This window comes from Musa acuminata, chromosome BXJ2-6 (genome assembly GCF_036884655.1).
Source record: "Musa acuminata AAA Group cultivar baxijiao chromosome BXJ2-6, Cavendish_Baxijiao_AAA, whole genome shotgun sequence".
Lineage (NCBI taxonomy): Eukaryota > Viridiplantae > Streptophyta > Magnoliopsida > Zingiberales > Musaceae > Musa > Musa acuminata.
Window position 1 is genome coordinate 15,953,258 of NC_088343.1, and position 17,135 is coordinate 15,970,392.

General features: G+C 36.7%; 1 protein-coding gene across 1 annotated transcript; it reads left to right on the top strand.

Moving 5' to 3' along the window:
* Positions 1 to 6,423: 6,423 nt before the first annotated feature.
* Positions 6,424 to 16,411, top strand: LOC135615097 (carbamoyl phosphate synthase small chain, chloroplastic-like). The gene is made up of 11 exons (XM_065113155.1): positions 6,424 to 6,618; positions 7,924 to 7,993; positions 9,590 to 9,716; positions 12,031 to 12,119; positions 12,219 to 12,279; positions 12,374 to 12,441; positions 12,534 to 12,662; positions 13,609 to 13,718; positions 13,809 to 14,156; positions 14,572 to 14,737; positions 16,036 to 16,411. The coding sequence occupies exons 1-11, from the start codon at positions 6,466 to 6,468 to the stop codon at positions 16,077 to 16,079; spliced, it is 1,365 nt and encodes a 454-aa protein (XP_064969227.1). The 5' UTR covers positions 6,424 to 6,465; the 3' UTR covers positions 16,080 to 16,411.
* The last annotated feature ends 724 nt before the right edge of the window (positions 16,412 to 17,135 follow it).

A 17,135-nucleotide genomic window follows, 5' to 3' on the forward strand; every position in this document is an offset into this window, starting at 1 on the left:
GACCTTTGCAGAGTGACCGACTTTATCACATAGTTGGCAAACAATTCTTTGTTGGTTTGTGTAGTGAGGGCGCCAGGACTGCGGATGATTGAAGAAGCCACCTTGGTTGTTGTGATTGGAATGTTGAGGATGAGGAGGAGGAATAGTTGGTTTGGAGCTCATAGGTTCAGAAGGTGTCTTGGTCAAACCTTTGTTGACAATCTTGTTATACGAATTGCCCCTCCTTTTTTGAGTTACTTGAGCTGTGATGGATGGTCCTGGCGGTTTGTCCTCGCGCTTGAGATATATCTCAAAGTCAATCAGCTTGTCGAAAAGTTCTTCGAATGTGATTGGTGAATCACGCGCCCGTATTGCTGCTGCCAATTCCTTGTACTCGTCTCCGAGGCCATTGAGGATATGAACAGTAACTTCTTCATCACTGAGGGAATGACCTACCAAGGCCAAGTTATCGATGATAACCTTTATGTTATGTAGATAATCAGCAATATTACTTCCCTCTTGTTTTATCTTCATGAGGCTGGATAGAAGACTAAGCATGCGAGTGCGAGAACGATTGGCCAAGGTGGTTTGCAACTTGCACCAAGCTTCGGCAGCAGTGTCACATGAAGAAATGAGTGGGGCAAGGGATCCAGCGACCGAGGCTTGAATTGCTTGAAGAATGAGGCGATCCTGGCGTAACCATAGTTTGTGATCCGGATTTGGTACTGGATCGGATGCGCCTGGGATGTTGAGCATCGCCGGTGGACAACGAAGAGAGCCATTGACATAGCCTAGAAGATCATAGCCAAATAGTATATTAGAGAATTGAGCACGCCATGATGCGTAGTTACCACCGTTGGATAATTTGAAGGGGATGAGGGTTGCTGCATTTATGGAGATAAGGTTTGTATGTGGGAAGATACTATGGTTCCCTGCGGGAACAGTAATGGGAGCATCAGAGGTAGATGATGATGACATATGGAAGATATGATCAGGGAGAAAGAAGTGTTAGTATAGATCAATGTCACCTAAGGTGGTGGCAAATAAGATCTGTGAAAGAATAAGGTCTTCGTTGAAGGAAAAGACCTATGCAAGATGGTGTAAAGCTGTAGATTTCTATGCAGTAGTTCTATAGGAGGGACTCTGGGCAGTGATGCAGCCAGTGGCGTGATCAGCTTTGTGCAAGACAACTGCAGATCTGTGTGCAATAGATCAGCAGTGAGGAATCTTGGCAATGAGGCAGCAGCGTGGAAAGTTACCGAAGGCTGCTTGTCTCTGCGAAGGCAGAGCAGGATGCTGGCTGCTGGGAGGCCTGCACCTAGAAGGTCCTCTCGGAAGCAGTGAGGATAATGTTGCCGGAGTCGAGGACAGCGGTGGCGGAGGCGTTGGAGGGAGAAGGCCAGGAGCTGGTCGATGGACCAGCACGCGGAAGCAGAGCAGATCTGATAGATCTGGAGCAGAGGGTCAGTGACGAGGCGCTGGCGGCGATGAAAGGTGGGAAGATGATGATGCAGCAGCAGCTTCCATGGCCTGACGTGAAGTTGATGGGTGAGGTTGAAAGACTCAAAGAGGAGAACGATGCTCTGATACCATGATAGAATGAGAGAATGAAGAATGAAATTATAAGGATAAAGCAAAAGGCACACTTCAAGTAGTATCATGTGAAGTCTATTTATACATAGTGAAAGAAGATATTTCTTTAACTGATAACAGAGAGATTTCCTCATGCAGTTGAGGAAATCTCATCTGCTATGCAGTTGAGAATATCTCTCTCTTATCAGAGAAAATCTCTCTGTTATCAGCACCCTTTGGAAGAGATTGAGTAGTCAGGTGGGCGGTGTCCTCGAACTCCTTCTCTGCCTCGCCCGCCCCACCCCCCCGAACTGACTGCCACATCTTTCCTCGTCGCCTGTTCTGCACCAAGTGGCTGGCTCTCCTCCTCCTGCGATCATTCCGTACTACAGCGGAGTAGTAGCGGTTCCCTAACCGGCCTTGCGGCGGAGACTCTTCACAAGCACGTGTTGGGCTGGCAGCCCATAGATTCAGTATGGGCTTGAACAGCCCACAGCTCACCTCTTTACTTTATTTAATCTTAATTCATATTAAGGAGATATGAGAATATGAATGATTGTGTTTTAAAGATAGAAAGAGGTATAAATAGGGCAGAAATGAGGGCAGCAGTCTAGATCCTTACAGTAGCAAAAATGACGAGAAAAAGGATAGAAATCCAAGGAGAAAGAAAGGAAAGAAAACAAGAACAATGCATTCTCAATCATCCAGCAATGTTCTCATCTCAGGTTAGATCAAATCTACAGTAATTCTTACTATGATTACTTAGGAAGAATTAGGGAGGATTTAGATATTAAGCACAGTGACGTGATTCTTGTATCTCAGTTATTCTCTTGTGATTGTTACTAAGGTTTTGGGCAAGAGATTGAGATTTGTATATTTATTATTCTTACAGTGGATTATCTCTAGTTTGTCCCGTGATTTTTACCCTTCACATTGAAGGGGTTTTCTATGTATATCTCGGTGTTCTATTTGATTGTGGTTCCATTTAATTCCACTATGTGTTATGACCTGCTAGTATTTATTCATATACAAAAGTTATTTCTCTTTATATCCCATCATACTACTCGCAACAAAAGCCACCCTCCAGGATGCACCTTCATCCCCTCGCAAGAAGGCTTCACTACAACCAGCAACATGATACACACAGAAGGCTTCACTTCTTTCTTTCATTTCTTCAGTCGCCAACAGAACAAACCTACTCCTCCAGGTCACATGCTCAACAGAATAGATCTGCTTGCCCAAACACCCTCTTGAGATCGTGACCTATATGGCGGCTTCAATAATAGCATCAAAACCTACAGCAACAAACTTCCTTCAACTTCTTCCTTCGTCAGCAGAACTGCTTCTCCATGCCTCCCATTCAAGACCTGCTCCTTTGATAAAGATCTCGACTCTAAGGATTTGAGATCTCCTAAAGGGGCAAAGACGAAGATACCTCGTCCGACAGCGATGACACCTGCTACAGCCACCTCGTCGCATGCAGTGACCACCCACACCAAAGCACATTAAGGTGTCACAACTCCAAGAGAGAGCTACTTCGACCTCATGCGACGTTGATCTACGTCGATGCCTTCTTTCGCCCTGATCGCTATAGTAATTGTGCCCAAGAAGAAGCACGGTCCATTGCATCTCGTCGTAGCCATATCTTCTGACTCTCTTTTCTACAACTGATGACTCTCGTGCTCCCGTAGATATATATCCTCTAAATGTCTTCAATGTCTACCTCTGATGCTCTAGTTATTGTTTTCATAGGACATTATAATATTTTTCAATATACAAACCTTATCACTATCAATGTAGTAGCACTCATCCCCTTCTGATTATTCAAAAGTGATAACTATGCATCTTGACGTGTATAATTTTCTAATCTCTTATTTGGCTATGATTTACTAAGCTACATCGATGACTCTCGCAATTGTCTACTAGCAATGAACAACATCTCAGGAGACCTTAGTCCGATACCAAATCCAGCCTGCAAACTATGGTTACGCTAAGATCATCTCATACTCCAAGCTATTCAAGCCTCTATCGTTGAGTCCATCGCCCCATTGTTATCTTCGTATACGACTACTACAGAAGCTTGGCACAAGTTGTAAATTACCTTAACAAATCACTAACATACTCGTATGCTCGGTCTTCTATCCAATCTAATGAAAATGAAATAAGAGAAAAGTACTGTTGCTAATTATCTATAACATATTAAAGTTATCATCAATGACTTGGCTTTGATATGTCATTCGCTTAGTGATGAAGAAGTCCTAGTTCATATTCTAAATGGTCTAGGAGACAAGTACAAGGAACTGACAACAATAATTCGGGCACATAACTCACTAATATTATTTGAAGAACTCTATGACAAGTTGACTAACTATGAGATATATTTAAAGCGCGAGGATAAGTTGCCCGGACCAACCATCACAGCTCAAGTCAGTCAAAAATATAAGAGGAAGAGCAACCAATATAATAAGAATGCCAACAAAGATCTAGTTAAATTGTCTCCTGACCCTATGGGTCTCCAACATACCCACCCTCATCCATGTCATTAATATTTCAACTATGAAAGTGGCAATTTCAACTATCATCACACCTAGCATCCTGACCTCACAAGCCAACAAATACTCATTTGCCAACTACGTGATAAAGTTGGACACTTCGTAAAAGTCTATCGGTCTCAACCTTGACTCTCTGTGCCATCCCGGTAGCCTCAAGTGAATCTCATGACTATTACGACTACTAGCCAACCAAATTGGATTGTGGACTTTGACGCCTCTCATCCAATTACCTTCGATCTTCAAAACTTATCTTTCCATAATAATTATAGTGGAAATAAAGATATCATCATCGGTGACGATAAAAGAATTCTCATTATTCATACTGGTTCCACAATGCTTAATTCACTTACCACAACCTTTACACTCGATGATGTTTTATGTGCATCTCACATTAAACGAAATCTCATTTTTATTTTTCAAATAACCTAGCCTACTGTTCACTCTTGTATCTCCAATTGATGTGTGACATCAATGTCTTAGTCACCCATCGTACTTTATCAAACAAAAATTATTTTTCGTTATTCTCTTCCTATATTTAATATTTTGAAATTATTTTCACTAAGTTCTTATGTTATATCATCTCTACTATTGTTACAATTCGAACTTATCAATATGCACTGTGATGTCTATATTTGTTCTCTTTCCTCATAGAGTCATTAGTGTTAATGTTAGTCAACCGTCGGCACAAGGCTGATAAGATAGGCAATTCTTAGGAGTCACGTATATGTATGTATTGTAAAGGAAATTGCAATACCGGTGTTCAATATATGTTGAAACTTACGAGAGATTTTCAAGCGAAAATATTTTTTGCGCTTTTGCTGATTGAGATTTTTTTTTTCTTTTTGTCTACCATATGTTTCCTTGTCATTCAAAGATGACAGTAAAATATCAATTGATCTTGGTAACCATAACATCAAAACTATAGACTTCCAATTAGTATATAAATCTTTACCATTATTGGAATTTGTAAAAATTCATATCGTTAGCTAAAGAATATGTAGAATGACAAATTTCCTCCAAAACCCCTTTATTTTGAGTTTTTTTTGCACAGTATTTTTTATTAAAAAAATAGAAATAACTCTAAAAAGTGTAGGGCACTTTCCTTTCTCCTATTCCTCCAATTGAGCCACTTCAATCAACCCATCAATTTCATTGAAGGAAAAAAAAAAAGGAAAAGTGCCCCTTTCTTTTTTGTTTCTAAGAGAGTGCTCTGCATGAAAATTTCAAAATGGAGGTTCTTTTGGAGAAAAAAATTAGAAATGGAGTGGTTTATAGGGAATTCATGCAATTTAGATCTTTATTTATATTTTTTATTAAAATTCTAATCCCCTCACATTATTAATAATGATTATTTTTTTAATATAATATTTTTTACTAATATATATAATATTAAATAATTATTATGACAAGTGATTCAACATATGGGTAACCCGACAACATGTCACATTTACTCAAATATATTGTTAACTCAATGCATATGATGAGTAATCGATATAATGATACTAATTACAATGCTCGATGATGACGATTTTAAAAAACTCCTCATATTCGAGTAATGCTCAAATATCGTAAAAATCATATATTATCGGTCTTTTTAGTTACTAACTTAAGCACTATAGGTATATTATCGAGTAATATATTTTTATATAATTTTTTATTAAACTCACTTATCTTTTGACAATAAATGTATTATAACATAGACTTAAAGTAAGGTTGATTTTAAAGTCTCAACATCTTAAACAATTAGGATATGCTTTAACAATTTACAAATGAAAGGATTTTTAAATATATTTGTTATTAACTCAACATATTCATCACAATATTTTTATTTTAATAATATATTATATATATTACTTATTCTTTATACAATACTCAAATATTATAAAGTATTACTGATTTAAGAAGTATTTTATATAAATTTTCTTTTAGTCTGAAAGAAGATATAGGATGATCACACAGTTGAATGCTGCTTATTGTTTTAACTACCTCACTTTTATTATATAAATAATATTTTTATCAATCTTTTCAGCTTATTAAATAATTAATTATCAGTTATTTTACATAAATTAGATGTTTTAACTAATAATTAATTCGCAATTGCAACGTTAATATCTATATGTATAAAACGTCAAATGTGCGATCCCGAACCATTGTAAGAATTCAACGGTGAAGTTGGAGACACGAAGCAACATTTAACGGTGAATGATGAGCCAACTCAGAAGGACGTTTTAGGATGCCAAATTCCTCATACTCACGACTCTCTCTCGCACACACACACGTGCAACTCATCAGTATATTATATATATAGAGTTCGTAGGATTAAATCCCTAAGTGGACCCGTCTTCCCTCCGCGCTTGCCGATATGATTTCGTGCCCCCTTCCGACCTCGCTGGAAACCCTAGCGCCCACGGCCGCAGCCATGGAGAATCCACTGGCTGTCGCAAGCAACGTCAGGCACCTCCCCCGTCATAAGCTCTTTATGTCATTTGCAGCCCATTCCAAGAGATCCGGCAAGGTCCGATTTCCTTTCGCCTTTCCCGTATCCATTAAAATATGCAAGGATCCTGTGTTTTCCCGTTCGCATGCTATTTTGGGATCCGATTATGTGTTTTTCGGGGTTTCTTGTGCATCTTGTTGGTTCTTTGCGTAGGTCGTATTCCTTTTTCATTCTCTAGAAGTGAGGATAAGCCGTTTTAAGCGCTTTATGTTGATGTTTGTCCGATAGTGGGATTGATAGTGCTGACAATTTTTGTGAAGATTGTATTTTGGTTCTGTTGATCCAGAAGTTGATATGTTGAAGTTCATCTCCCTTTCCGGTATAATTAGGTGCAGTGCCACTCTGACTGTTGTATAACCATTTGAAGGATTGGTATCAGCTGAATTTTCCAAGTTGCTTGTGGATGCCACCTTTCACAGGCCTTTATTAGGACGCATGCAAATCTGGATTCCATCACATTAGCTATACGTCACTCCTGGCATTTTTGTTTGATATGATTCAATGCACCTAAATTTCATTTACCGTTTACCTTTTGACTGTTTAATCAAACTACCGCCCTGGCCAAGTAACTCTTGAGATGTTTAAAAGAAGCATGTGACAGCCGTATATGATACCTGCTATAATGTTCTTTAATGTTCTACATTTTAATTTCCTCTGGTATTTTTTCTCTCGCCTATTCCTTCCGTTGTTATTCTCATGTTGAATCCATGTTGCCCCTAGAGCCCCTTGTTTCCCAATAGATCGCATCTATTTTTTTGTAGATTCTCTCCAAAATCCTACCCATCATTGGTTCTGATCTGCTGTGGGAGGTGTCGTTGGTGACATATATATGATATTTTCATCTTTCTTCAGTTAAAGATGGCATCTTGATCATCCCATTTCCTTGTTTTGGTTTGTTGGATGTGCAAGAGGGTCAGTCTTGGCATGATGGTAATGTTGCCGTACAACTTAGATTGTTGGGGATAAGCTCATGGATATACCCTCTCTACTTACAGGGTTACGGTTGTTTAATCCCTGCACTGATGGGAGCCTCACGCACTAGGTCACCCATTTTTTTCCCTTTGTTGCCTAGCGCCATTCATGTCTTTCGCTGTTGCAATCACTTATGTTTTACTTTGGTTTTTCACTTCTATGCTAGGGTTTTTACTTGGTTTAGATGCACTAAGTTTTGACTTCATGTTAAGTTTATCACTTAGTTTAGATCCACTTGTCTGTGTTTATATAGTTCTCTATTACAGAAAGTGAAAATTTAGAGGTTTTGTCTTTGGGTTTTAATTCGTTTTGCTTCAAAAATGATAAATATTGCTTTCTTATTTTTGTCAGCTACAAGTTGTTAGTGTCCATCAAAGGGTGAAGGCAGCTAGCTCGCTGTATTCAGATTGTGATGTAGATGGTAAGTAGTGTTTTATCAATGTAGTTGTTGCCATTGATGGTTTAGCAGCCTAAAGCTTTTCATCGATGGAAATTAAAATAGGAATTGAGTCTCTCTGCATACCTTTTCTTGGATGCTAGTTAGAGAGAAGATGTGTTAAATTAGTTAACATGTTTGTATCCAAAAAGTTTGGTGATATGGATTTGTAGGAAATGACTTCTTGTAAAGGAGATCTTACTATCTATCAGAGCTGGCAGAATATTAACATTGATATTAATGAAGCCAAATAGATAAAGGCCATTTGCTGATCTTGGCAGAATATGATGATACCTATGTTGCCCATCTTATGATTGTGGATCTAATTTTTGAAGAAAATTGTGTGAAATTGATTGTCTGGAACCGGATCTTCAGAACAAATACAAAAACCTGTTATAAATGTCATAAATGGACAACATCCAGAACTCTGAAGATCCAGTTACTTTCTAATGCATATAATGGACAACACCCACAACTTTCACGACTTGTTATGAAGGTTGTAGATATCAGTCCTCTCTTTTAATTTAATTTCATTGATATTTTCTGTTATTGTGATGGTTGTTTTAGTTGGATACAATGGAAAATAATACAGGATAGCGACCGTTTTTTACTAAGTAATTTTGCAACAATAAAATAGTAATATCATGAATAGTACGGATGCTGTAATGATTAGAAATTCGAAAGGTATCATTCTATTGTATGAGTTATGATGAAATTCAATAATTTTGATGTTCCTCGTTTATAGCAATCTTCATAATTATAATGGCTTAATGACCATTATTATCCAATTTTTGAAATACCTTGCTATGTCATTGTGCTGACAGTCTTATTTGTGTAATTTTCTTGTATTAAATTTTTAATCTCGGTGGTCCATTTTGACGTAGTATGGTGCATTTCTGGTACTTCTGTTGTGAAATCCAATCCAGTACGTTGCAAGTTCTTGCATATACTTTTCCTTACTTATAATTGACTGATTTTCTACATTTAAGCTTTTTCTACTTTTTAGAAGTTTTTGTGCTCAAATGGTCCAGCTTATAAATCTTTTGCTACCTCAAATTTGTTTGATGATTAGTTGTGAAAGTATTTTGCTTGTTACCTTTGATAGGAATTCAAGAGACCCAAATAATTGATAGATGAGATACTAAGGTCACTATCTTTTATTGATGGATGTGGAGCCATTATTATTCTTTAACATATTCACATATATGATGTAGCAATCTTTAATTGAGGGAAGTGGTTCCGTTATTATTCTTTAACATAATCACACATATGATGTCAAACTTGGTCTTTTTCTATGTTTGGACAGATGGAAATGATTGTAAATTGCATTAAGTTTTTTCTTGGCTTCCCCACATTATTTGTTAGGTAGTGTTCAAAGATCTTGCTAGACAAAGTTATTGGTTTTTGTTCAGGGAGCAATTAGGTTTGTGAGCTTAAGAAATATCTCGCAGTTCAATCAATGAGATGTTTTCTAATTCAGCTACCCAACACATTCAGTCTGAAAAATAATTCCATCATTTTTGCATGCTTGACTTATTTTCAAGTGACCTAATAATTTTCAGTTATTGACATACTATACAGTACAAAAACCATGGAAGACAGCTGATGCTAGGCTTGTGCTTGAAGATGGCTCTATATGGAAAGCTAAGTCTTTTGGCGCTTCCGGAACACAAGTTGGCGAAGTCGTGTTCAATACATCTTTAACAGGGTAACTATGTTTCTTCCTTCTGCTGTATTTATGCAATGGTTGCAGTCTTATATCCAATTATAGAACTAGAAGATACCTGCTTTAATGGGTTCTTTTTTGCAGTTTCTTTTTTCATTTGTTTTTTTAATCTTCTTGACCATGACGCTCTCAAATTAATGTCACATGCTGTAAAGCAGTAATATTTAATTAAACAAAAAGTGGTGTGTGCCATTTTGTTTGACCTTTTGATGCTGAGCCCTGCTTGGAGCCAATTTCATGCACATGGCTCGCACATGAAACTTAACAACTTTCGACCAGAACTGGTTGGATTTTGACCAGTTTGATCTTTGGCTGAAACTGGTGGACCACTAATGATAGGTTACCAGTATGTACCACTTGGTACGGTTGAAACACCCACAACAAGAAAAAAAAATTATTTGAATTTTCTGGTTCAAAATTATAGCATATGTACAATGTATTGGGTTGAAAAAATACCACAACAAAGAAATCCATGGGATTATCTGGATCAAATTATGACAAATATCCAGCATATTTGAGTTGGAAAACATCACAACAAGAAAATCTATCAGACTATCAAGAATTATGACAAATATGCAACATAACTGAGTTGTTAACGAGATTAAGATCCAAGTTATTCACAGATCTGGACTTGACTATCATATGGTTCACATTAGTTGCATTTCCTTAGTAATAAAAATGGCAGTCTTGAGGCAGATTCAATGTGTTAACTATGTGGCAGTATGTGAGAAGGATATATTTTGAAATATTTTTTCAAATTATAGAAATAGTAGAAACTATAATTGATGTCTGGTGTATAAGTTAATGAAATGCAACTTGAGAATTATTTTTGAGTTCTCTGGTTAAGGTTATTTGATAGGTTACTGTATGATATACTTTGCAATTTCTATATATGCACTTATCTAGATGGACATTTTTTAATGAACGTGAAGGTTGAAACCTTTTTTTCCTCTAAAGCATGCGTAGCTGGATTACTCTGTAGTCTGTTCATGATTTGCTTGTATATTATGAGCAAATAAGATTAAAGGATAAGATTTTGGTATAATGGTAAGTTTGCTTGTTGTTTTTTATTCTAGATGACTCGGGGTCAAGTCATGGAAACTGCCTCTCTTCTTGTAGTTCATAAGTGTGTACATTAGTGAAGGCCTTATGCATTGGATTATCAACTTTTGTGATAAGCAAATAAGATAATACAAGATCTTGATCTTTTTTACTGAAGGTGGTCACCATTAATACAAGAACATGATGAGTTAAGAAGGCTATTTGTATCATTTGAAATTTTATCAGGGTTCATCCTTCCTGAGGATTCTCTAATATGAGGAAGATAAGACCTCTAAAAAGTTAATCCATGGAGTACTTTACTGCTCGAACAATAAAGAAAATAACCGAGTATCCTTAAGAAGCCTACAATGTCATTCTTACAGGCTAGTAATTCTCATTTTGTAGCTGAAACAGTCTATTAAAAAAATAGATTCTGCCCTTTCTGTTATTGTTTTTGCCGAGTATCTTGATTAGGATATATAGACTTCACTGAGGCTTCAAACCAAAGGAGGGAGTTGGGACTCCTTTCCAGTTCTTATCAGAGGTCATGAACGGTCGTGAGAACCCTGACTGACAAAGGGCTTCCAAGTCCTGGCTGAATAGGAAGTGGTCTGATTGATCTTGCTGCCAGTATTGTCCAGCTGAACTAGTTGTGGCATTGTCAGTTGAACTAATGGGTTTTTTAACTAGCGAAGGTGGGTGCTCAGAGCAGGTGGATTAGTCTCATGAGAAACTTCAGTACCAAATTAGTTAGAACTCTGATTTATGGTAATTTCAGCTGAAATAATTTCAGGCATTTGCGTGATTCAAGGTGAATTCGTACATAAATTAGCTCAGCTCTTAACTCAGTTTTACAATTCCGGAGTAAATATTTCAGATGTTCACATGGTTTTCATCTATGGAAGTTTGCTTGTAAATGTTCATTTGCTGGGAAAGACAGGATATAGTGAAGTACTTCTTGGATTTTTTTACTTTTATTTGCTTGGGAATGCTCTATGTTTCCTAGTTGCTTGTTTTGGTCATTTCAATTTGGAACCTGATACTTTTAGAACCTAAAATGCTTCTTACCTTTGCAAAGTTCCAGTGTTTTTAACTCATCAAGTATCATACTTGTGATGTAAACAAAAAAAGTTACCTGGACACAGGATGAACCTTGTTTTCTGCTGCATATATTGTTGTTCAAGTGATTTGACATTTTTAGCTACTCTGATGCTTTCGTAGTACAAGAATTTTTTACATTTCAAATTTTGAATAGGTATCAGGAGATTCTAACAGATCCCAGCTATGCTGGACAGTTTGTTTTGATGACAAATCCTCATATCGGGAATACTGGTGTTAATCCTGGTGAGTGAACCGATGTTCTAACAGTGTTGTCCCAGTTTTAGCAGATATTTCATGTGAAATTTTTCTAAAATTTAAATTGGTTGATCTATCATCCTACAGATGATGAGGAATCGAGTCAATGCTTCCTTGCTGGTCTGGTGATCAGAAGTTTAAGCATCTGGTACAATCCACTATAATCAATTTGTACGTATGAATGATAATATAAGAATTTTTTTTCTGTTACCTAACTACATACTCCTATGTGCCTCCATTAGCACTTCAAATTGGCGTTGCACGGAATCTCTTGGTGATTACTTAGCAAAGAGGAACATCATGGGCATATGTGAGACATGCCCTACAATTACTTCTTTATTTTAATTTAGTCTTAGTTCAATTCATATGTCTTTCTCATTTTCTTGTGGGGTCATGGTGCAGATGATGTGGACACTCGTGCAATAACACGAAGATTGAGACAAGATGGAAGCCTTATTGGTGTCTTAAGTACTGAAGAATCTCAAACAGATGAAGACTTGCTTGAAATTGCTCATAAATGGAAAATTGTTGGTAGGATTTAGGTTCATAAACTATAATTTCTTCTACTTTGTAAAATTCTTTTTCGTATCTGAAACTGGTGTTAAACTAATCCAGTAAAGGCTTTTTTTTTTACAATAGTTTTTGTATTAGCCCTAGTGCTTTTTTTTCTTATGAATCGTGATTTTTCAATAACCTGGTAATATAGTGATAGCTTAAGTTGGAGCCTCTATTTGCTTTGATCTCATTTATGCAGTTTTTGTATCCGAAATGCTGTTTGTAGTATGATAGTAATAGGAAAAATGATCTTGTTGAATCCTTACTACCATATAGAGAATCGACAACGAGGACCTTAGCTTTCTGATTGGCAACTCTCCCAAGCTATGGTTTTTCACTAATCTTGATTTATGTTGGGACACATTGAAATTCTGCAGGCTTTTTAAGATCTTTCCAACTGAAGACTCATCTAATTGCAATATTGGTTTGATCGTCAGAGTATTACTATGATCCATCATATTGCTGTGGTCTGCTAAACTTGATACTTGATTTAAATCAAACTACTTATAACTTGCCTTCAACTGCTAACTTGATGTGTATATTGCAGTATATATTTTGGAAACAAAGTGGGGCTTCAATTACAGAAAGCAAACATTCGGTTTCTTAGAATCTAGAAAAGTACAACCAACACCAGAGCAACTTTGATGATTTCCCTTAACCCATAAGGTTAACTAGAAGATAATGTTAATACAGGAAACTAAGAAGCATGGAGTTATGTGTAAACACCAACCTCTGTCTTGTAATTATTTTTTTCACTTATTGATTTGATCAGTTGCGATGTTAGCTGATTGCAGTAAGAACAATGTTCTGGGGTTACTTTTTGTTCATATATGATGGTTGGTTACTTGATAAAAATCACATGAGATTGGTTAGTTCTATAATTTGGTATCATGATGAGAAAACATATTCTTTTCTTTTGCAGGTGTTGATTTGATCAGTGGTGTTTCATGTAAAGCCCCATTTGTTTGGTCTCAGAAAACACATTCAGAATGGGAATTCCACAAAGATCAGAACCAAGTTGAGAATTTTCATGTTAGTATAACTATATCCATGACAAGCTACTGGTTTAGATGTGTTATTCTGAAAATTCATTTTCTTTTTTTCATTTCGTGTTGGTGGTAGGTTGTTGCATATGACTTTGGCATCAAGCATAACATTTTGAGGCGCCTGGCATCCTATGGATGCAAAGTCACAGTTGTGCCTTCAACTTGGCCTGCCACAGAGACATTAAAAATGAAACCTGATGGTGTTCTGTTTAGCAATGGTCCTGGAGACCCAGCTGCAGTTCCTTATGCAGTGGAAACAGTAAAGGAAATAATTGGTAAGGTTCCAGTTTTTGGAATTTGCATGGGCCACCAGTTGCTTGGCCAGGCTTTGGGTGGCAAGACGTTCAAGATGAAGTTTGGTCATCACGGTGGTAACCATCCAGTTGGCAACCTGCGGAATGGACGTGTTGAGATAAGTGCTCAGGTTTGTGTATTATCTTATTTAGTTAAGGTTAATACTGTTTCTTTGCTATTTCCTCTTGGTTTCCACCACTCTGATTTGAATGATTAGCTATCATATTTCCAAATCATCAATCTGCCTGATGATCTTAAGGCCAGAAAGCCACTCCTTGGATCTAGCTTCTAGATAATTAATAATTTTTCTTGGGAGAAACTTATCTGAGAGAGCCAAAGTAGAGCACAACTTTTAACATCAAATATTATGTGATGCCTCTACTTTAGAACTTTTTTTATATAATAAACCCCATCAATAATTTTATTCCTTTCATGCTTTCAAGTCGTTTGGTTTTTCAAAAATTTAGATTCTTTAATTTGTCGACCTGCAAGTTCTTTTCCGGGTTTCCCCCCCTTTTCTGATATCTATTGTATTGTTCTGGCAGAACCATAATTATGCAGTTGACCCTGCATCCCTTCCTGCTGGGGTTGAAGTAACACATATAAATTTGAATGATAAAAGTTGTGCTGGCCTTGCTTGTGCGGAGTTAAACCTCATGTCCCTCCAGTACCATCCAGAGTCCTCTCCTGGGCCCCATGACTCTGATCCTGGTAAGAATTATTTATTGTCTGTTATCATTTTCTTTAGTCGATAGAAATATCAGTTGAATGATTCTTTGGTGTGTATATCTGACACAAAATTGAGATTATAATTGAATCAACAAAACTCTATTAACCATCAAACTATACAAAAAAACCATATTTTATTCACATTTGTTAAGTAATTAGGTCAAGTGAAGGGTCCAGCTTGATTGTTGAAGCGCAAAATCACAGGGAATCCATGTGATTATATGCCAATTAGCACATAGTGTATAAAAATATTAGCATATTCAGCATACTCTGTTGGAACTTAGGACCATCTATGGTAGAGAGCTACGTGGCCCGTACTTGACAGTTATAGTCTTGGGTTTAAGCTGAAATTTGGCTGAACATTAAGGTGGATGTGTTTGAGCTAGTTAAACCCATTTAACTTGGGTCTTCTTGTTGGGTTAGAGAAGCATAAGGCTAGATGAATACTTCTATTGTCACTATTAGGTCACTTTTTGGACACGCTTAACTTAGGAAGGTTGTGCCTGCCAATAGTTTTCACATGTAAGGTTCTTGAGGTCTAGTTCTGCAAAAGACTGGATGATTTTGTTACAATTGGATTCGTGGTATGGTTGCAATAAGCAAAGTGGACTCATCTCATAGGTATGAACACCATGAATCATGGCATTATTATCCTATCAAGTTTTCAGTACAAGTTCTAATTGCACATGTGGTTGTAACATCAGCTTCATTATGTGGTACATATGGGTAGACTTGGCAACCACTAAATTGATATGAGCTGAAAGAGTTCTTTTAAGTTGGCCTTTGACAAAACTTTCGAATATTGGTGCAGAAAATTTTGTTTGTAGCTATATGCTCGGACATTGGTGTTGGGTTCTTATTGTATCATATGGCCTGGATCCAGAGTTTTAAATGGCCGTAAACAATCTTGGTCACATCCTCGGGTTGGGTTTGAATAGGATAGCAACATGTGTTCTATGCTATGGAAGATATAAAACATGATGCAAGATCCCAGTACATTTAGTTTTATATCAAGCTTTAACTAATTTCTCTTGTAGTTTCACAAGGCATTGAAATGCCCACTTTGACATTTAATTATTAGGAATAAAGATAAGATTCAGTACCTTTGATGTTTAAAGGTAGTGGTGGATTCTATACAGCTAGGACATTCTAAAATCTTGAAGATAATATGTATGATATTTGCTGAATCAACATTCCAATCATGATGTTCGACTTAAGCGTAATTAGGTCAAGTGGAATTTGATCACTCTTTGTGCGATCATCATGTTCTTGTGTTGCAGCTTTTAGGGAATTCATGGAGTTGATGAAGGCAAGCAAGAAATGACGATGGTTCTTGTAAAGTCGAGTCCTGGATTGGGGCATCTTGCAAGGAAAACACCTCTGAATTAGAAAGCAGACAAGAGGTGACTTAAGCTGATGCAGTCAGTATAGTCTCTTTGCGAGTGTGTTAGTCTTGCAGCTAAAAAATGCCTCTGGATTATCTTCGCTGCTGCAAGCTATTAATTATGTCGGAAAAGCCAGCAAGTTGTTTGTGTCAGCTTCATATTCTGATGGTGAGTGTCTTTTTTTACCGAAATGCTATTTTTCCTTCTGCAGAATTATGTTTACTGAATTCGCCACATGCTTTAATATATTGTGGTAACCATTGGGGATTTAGTGTTTGTGTCATGCTGCAAGTGTTCTGGTTTCTACCTAGTTGATCAGTGATTGGTAATTTCTCAAGTTAACAAGATTGAATGGCCATGTGTATCTTGCTTTTCTTCCTAGAACTAGTTTTGACCAAAACCATCCTTAGTTTCTTGTCACCCACACAGTTCAGAAATTATGAATCTGATATAAATAATTTATATGCAAAACCTAAATTTTTGTAGGCATATATATGCATGCAATGCCTCATATGTTGTATATCGAATCTATGAAAGGATAGATATGCAAAACCTCTTACCCTTTTTACAGAATGTTCATTATAATTATAATTATAATTATACATATATATATGAATTATATATTTATATAAAAATATTGTTTCAAAAGATGTCATCTAACGTAGCTGATTAAACTTTTTACCCTTTAATAATAAGGTTTAAGGATTTAAATTATAAGCTTGCATGTTATTAATGTGATTGCGCACAAATACTGAATGGACTGACATTAAACACCATTCCAATTTCTAACAAAAACCTTAACCTTAAAATATCTTGACATGTTTTTTTTATGAAGATATATGTTCCGATACACCAAAATTTTTTCTTATAATAGGATCTGATTCCGATACACCAAAATTTTTTCTTATAATAGGATCTGACGAACTCTCGACTAACCTTTCCCTTCTTCTAAACCACTTCTTCTATCCTACACTTTAACCATGAACCGTGATCAC